Here is a 5897-nt window from a genome sequence, read left to right as displayed (position 1 = left end):
AGGGAAAGGAGGAACAAATACTGTGAGATAGACTTGGCAGAATGGGAAGCATTGCCAGTTTTCTCAAATAAGCCTTGTCTGCAGCAAGTTTGGGAACCATGGATTTAAATTGAGATGATCCTGTCACTTTTTCTCTTATGCTGTGGACGACTTTACTGAACTAGATAATGCAGAGGATCCAACAGCCCTAACTGAGGCTTTGAGCCTGTGAACTAGATAATGCAGAGGATCCAACAACCCTAGCTGAGGCTTTGAGCCTCTGCCAAAATGCCATAATGAAATAGTCCTTTTGAACAGACCTGCTAAATTCCAGAAATCACCCTGCCCTGATACCTTAGTGATTTTGTTTGGGGGTAAGATTTGTTCCCTTACTGAAAAGAGTTTGTGTCATCACTCCCATGTTACTGCCTGTATCTGTCAGCAGCTCAGGCCATTTATTCTCAGACTCTTGTCCAGAATAGTGTTTCTGGCACCACCTGTCTGCTCTTCCCTGACTTCCTCAGGGGCAGCAGAGCTGTCCCTCTCTGTTCAGTGCTCTATGGGGAGGCTCTGTAGAAAAAGGAATACTCCAGAGGAGGTAAGTTCTCCAGAAGGAGCCCAAATTTGGGTCAGGGAGGGACTGAAGTGTTCACCTAGTCAGTCTGAGCCCAGTTGAGTCATTGCTTTCAGTGTTCCTGTGTTGCTGGGCCTAAGCTCTTACATACTGAGGTGTCTCCACTCATGTCCTAGAGAAAGAAAAATGCTTATTGTCCTCCATTAGAAGGATTTTTATAATTGCCTAATAAGTTGCCAGTATATTAAATTAACATAATTGGGATTTTTATAATTGCCTAATAAGTTGCCTGTATATTAAATTTACATAATTGATTATGTATGGGCATATGTAATTATATTTTTATTCTTGGACTTTTGTGCATAACAGTTGTGGTTTGGGCTTTAGTGCTGTGGAGAAAGCCTTCGTTCATTTTAAAGGGAAATAATTACAGTTCTGGTACTCATCTTTTTTCAGATGTATTTGTTGGGTTCCGGGACGTTCACTGTAAAAGATCTTCTTCAGGACAAGTATCACAGGTTGCACATAACACTAAGGTTGGTAACATTCTCCTTCATTTAGGAATTAGTTCTCAAAAGCATGCTTAAAATGTGATGAAAACCTTTTGTTTCCTTGGGTTTTTAGTTCCAGAACACTGTTAAGGAAAAACTAGTTTATATTGCATTATAATCAAAACATGTAGGACAAGACCTTTCCAATGTGGTGAGTAATGGTAGACCTTGGTTCTAGTCCTACAAGTCAAGAAAGTATTGCAAAGACCAATTTTATTTTTGTGCATTTCATCCTGTCACCTCAGTGTATGTGTCTGTGAAGAGTGCAGAATATTTTTAACTGTACTAATGTATTAAGAGCCTCTGATGGGAAGAATGAAACCTATTGGAACAGAGAGTTACCTTCACTTAGAGTTACCTTCACTTAGAGTGACCTTGGCTTAGCTGAAGCTTAGAATCATAGAAACACAGAATGGTTTGGGTTAGAAAGGACATTAAAGACCATCTAATAGATTCCATGGGCAGGAGCATCTTTTACTAGCCCAGGTTGCTCAGAGCCCCATCCAGCCTGGCCTTGAACACTTCCAGGGATGGGGAGGCATCCACAGCTTCTCTGGGCAACCTGTTCCAATGTCTCACCACCCTCATAGTGAAGAATTTCTTCCTAATAGCTAATCTAAATCTACCTTCTTTCAGTTTAAAGTAAAATCTAGGTTCTATTTGCTATTTCCACACCTGCCTGTTGCTGAATTGCATACTTGTTGCTAAGTAATGTATTTACCATTATGATGCATGAGGAATAGGAGTCATCATGTCACAGCATCTTTGATTGATGTATTTTTATAGTTTGTTTCATACTGGAAACTTTTGAGGAAAGAACATGACTCAAGAGTGAATGAAAAAGAGTTACCAGTCCTTAAGGTAGTCATTCTAATCATAGGTATCAAACCACACTCTCAGTGCAGGACGAAGTTAAGGGGAGGGTTGGGGAAGAATGAAGAAGGCAAAATGAGGTTAAGAAAAGAGAACTCTGCTGTGTAAATGCACATTGTAGGTGCTGTACATTAATGTTCACAATTTAAGCTGCTTTTGCTAATTGTAAAATCTGAACTCTTTCTGGTTTTACAGAAGCATTGAAACACATGCCTTAGATTGCCTTCAGTTAGTAGGTCTGTACAGCATCCCTGCAGAATGAGGGCAGCCCTTCTCCTGTTGGAATAACCCATTGTCAAAACATGCAAAATGAAGCTGCAAAGCTTCCTGTTTAAAATGTTCATTAAGTTTGAAGATTAATAGCCTTTTATAAGTGTTCCCTTGTTGATAAACAGGTCCACCTCCAAAAAAATCTCAACGCAGAGTGTTTGTTGCAGGTCGGCTGAAAGTGACCGTGTAGGTAACATCACAGTTATTGGATGGCAAATGGAGGAAAAATCTGACCAAAGGCCTCCAGTGACAAGGTCACCTGACACAATTAATGGCAGGGTGAGTATGAGCATTGTATCAAATTCAGAAGAATGCAGATTTATTGCCAGCATTGAAACAAGCTAAGTTAACATCTGCTGTCAGCTTTCCTGTCCATCTTGATATTGAGAGTTCTTTACATTTTCAAAATACTCTAAAAAGGAGCCTGGTGATGATGAAGCTGCTTTGTGTTTTGCAGAGCTCATGGTGCTCATGTTTAGGGTTCAAAGTCTTGGGGAAAATTTAAATTTTCAGTGATTAAGCTTTAGCTTCAAGTGCTCATGTCCATCAGAAGAAGCTCGTAGGACTGTTGATTGGTGCATTGATAACCACTTTCACAGAGATGTGCTATTTCATTTCACTTGGTGAATCAGAAGGTGGCACTAAGGACAACTGTAAAGAGCATGCTAGGGAATTTCCAGAATTGTAACAAAACAGAGCAGGTTACTTGATTATTGGATTTAAATCTTATTTTTACTGATCCCCAGATATTTGCTTGAGAGCAGATATCTGTAGCACTTCTCAGCCTAGAGATATGTTTAATTCTGTAAACCTCGTGTTCTTGGCAGTAATTGCACTGGCATCTGTGTACTACAGTCACAATGTGCCTGAGTATCACTCTGTATCCATCCAGGCCTGTAGGTACCACATATTCACAGACTCAGAATCAGTGAGGTTGGAAGGGACCACAGTGGGTCATTGGTCCAACCTCCCTACTCCAGCAGGGCCACCCTAGAGCACATGGCTCAGGATTGTGTCCAGATGGGTCTGGAATATCTCCAGTGAGGGAGAATCCACAACCTCTCTGGGCAATCTGTTCAGTGCTCAGTGACTGCACAGGAAAGTTCTTCCTTGTATTCAGGTGGAACCTCCTGTGCATCAGTTTTTGCTGTTCCCTCTTGTTTTGTTGGTTTCCACAAGTGAGCAGAGTCTGATCCATCCTCTTGGCACTTCCCATTGATGGACTTGAATATATTAATGAGGTTCCTCTTGGTTGTCTCTTCTTGAGGCTGAGCAGGCCCAACTCCCTCAGCCTTTCCTCATCACTGAGGTGCTCCAGTCCCTTCAGCATCTTTGTTGCTCTCCCCTGGACCTGCTCCAGGAGCTCCAGCCCAGACCTGGCCACAATCCTCCAGCTGTGGCCTCACAGGGCTGAGCAGAGAGGCAGGATCAGCTCCCTGACCTGCTGGCAAAACTTCTTAATGCATCCCAGGATTTCCCACCAGCCTCCTTAGCCACAAGGACACACTGTTGACTCAAATATTGATGCAGTACCTTGAAGGGCTCTGGAGTTGTGCTAACATGAAGTAGTTAAAAGGCTGGATGAAAATTTTTACAGCATTCTGAACTGTGCAGTAGCAGTAAATAGAATTGCTTAGGATTTATTATTCCAGCCTGCAGGACTTTTTGTCCACAGTGAACATATCTGAAATATTTATTTCAAGCATGTGTTGTGTTGAATATTTCTTTGAAGTCTGTGTGATAGGGTCATCACTGTATATTGCCCAGGCACTGAAGTTTGATTCTCTGCTGTCTCTGGGTTTTGTTTTTGTTCAGACTGTGTTGCCAGTTGATGAGAGTTTAACAGAATCTTTAGGAATCAGATCCAAATATGCTTCATTACGGAAAGATGCACTACTGAAATCTGGTAAGCTGCTGTGGGCTGTAACAAGGAAGCTTTAGGCATCAGTAGGAGCTAATCTCTCCCTGTCTGCTGTGGCCCCAGGGTGTTGAAGCAGATGTTTCATTTGAATAGGAACAGGCTGCTGATTGAGCAGTCCTCTGAGGGTCATACAAGAATAAAGGATTTTGTCATCTGCACTACTGTGTGTTGTAAAAACAGCAAAGTTTTGCCATGAAGTTGTCTGTAATATAACGTTTTTCATGCAATTTGCTTATCTGTTCCTAAGTGATTGCTGGGGGAGGAGGAGAGGGACAGAGGAAAGCAAGTTGCTATAAAAAGCAATTCTTGCAGAAAGGTTAGTTTCCCAGCAAATGATTGCATGAGAGGAAAATGCTCAGTACACAGACAAGAAAAAGATCTTAAAGGTTGAATATGTATTTCATTTATTTCATTTCCTTACCAGTGTTTTAAGACATTTGAAGTTGAGGATGTTCCTGGAAACAGGAGAATGACCATGCTTGGGAAAGCTGGACTTGTGCCTGATTAAACTGGATCTTTACAGTAGTGTCTTACAGCATGAGAGCAAACTGAAACCATCTACTGTAAGAAAGGAGAGAGTTTGTACACTTTTAACTCAAACCCTGTGCTCAAATAACATGATTTTCATTCTTTAGTGTTTGGTGGTGCCATTTGCCGAATGTATCGTTTCCCAACCACTGATGGAAACCACTTGAGAATCCTGGAGCAGATGGCTGAGAGCATCCTGTCCCTGCACATCCCTAGGCAATTTGTGAAGCTGCTCCTAGAAGAAGATGCAGCAAGGTGAGTTTGGGAGCAGTGATGTGGCTGTTGCTGAGTTACAAAGGAATCTATGTTAAGGCACAAAGCACTGAAGAAAAAAATAGTAAAAGCAACAAGTTGCTGACCGTACAGTGACAGTGAATGAGATTTCATGGGTTTGGGCCTGAGTAACAAGATTTCATTTGTTTGGGCTTGAGTGTGTGGTAATGTGAACATACAGAGGTGTGATAGGAGAGTGAGCAGAGTGAATGCTTAGGGTCATACTGCAGTTGTTGCATTTAGGGTTTTCTGTTCCTTTCACAAAAGTATTGAATGCATTATTCCATAGTCATGTGACTCTACTAGGACCAGCACATTAAAATACATGATCTTTTTATATATATATATATATGTATATGTTTATTATATCCATATATAATACAGAGATAATAATTTATATACTTCAAAACACCATGGTTTTTTAACATTGTTCACTTTTACTACAAGGAGGAAAATGAAGTGGAATTAAAAATAAAACATATCTCAGTTTTTTATAGATAGGGGAAAGTCTGGATAGATGAGACAGCATAAATGAAAGAGCTGCTGAGGACCTTGAGAAAGGAACACAGAATGCAGAAACTAGCTGAGTGGAATGAGTAATTGCAACAGCAGAGAAGAAAAATACAAATCACTTTAAAGGGGAACTTTGCAAAAGTCAGTTGGCTCCTGTCTATGAAAGCAAAGCAAAAGGAGATGATGGGTGCATTGGCTCTGCTCAGTGAGTTAAGAAATGGCTTTGAGAGCATCTTGCCCAGCAGTCCTGCTACAGCCTTGAGGGAACAGGCTAGGGACATGCCTTTGCACACTTAGACATGGGTTACTCATTGTTTATTTTGTGTCTTTGTTTCTCTACAGCTTCCCTCACGATAGGCTTAAAAGCACATATTCATTATGAGGTACAACCAGAATCATAGAATCATAGAATTTA

At 41.0% G+C, this 5897-nt stretch overlaps 1 protein-coding gene across 1 annotated transcript in view; it reads left to right on the top strand.

Moving 5' to 3' along the window:
- Positions 1 to 4963, top strand: part of LOC103809958 (type I inositol 3,4-bisphosphate 4-phosphatase-like) — a 10977-nt gene extending 6014 nt beyond the window's left edge. The window contains exons 6-9 of the mRNA XM_009082832.1: positions 1010 to 1089; positions 2415 to 2526; positions 4063 to 4153; positions 4804 to 4963. Of these exons, the coding sequence (XP_009081080.1) occupies positions 1010 to 1089; positions 2415 to 2526; positions 4063 to 4153; positions 4804 to 4955 (435 nt within the window). The 3' untranslated portion in view covers positions 4956 to 4963. The remainder of the gene's footprint in view (positions 1 to 1009; positions 1090 to 2414; positions 2527 to 4062; positions 4154 to 4803) is intronic.
- Positions 4964 to 5897: the final 934 nt, after the last annotated feature.

Source organism: Acanthisitta chloris, unplaced genomic scaffold (assembly GCF_000695815.1).
Source record: "Acanthisitta chloris isolate BGI_N310 unplaced genomic scaffold, ASM69581v1 scaffold2259, whole genome shotgun sequence".
Lineage (NCBI taxonomy): Eukaryota > Metazoa > Chordata > Aves > Passeriformes > Acanthisittidae > Acanthisitta > Acanthisitta chloris.
The sequence above is the reverse complement of the archived record's forward strand: the minus strand, read 5'-3'. Positions and strand labels throughout refer to the sequence as shown.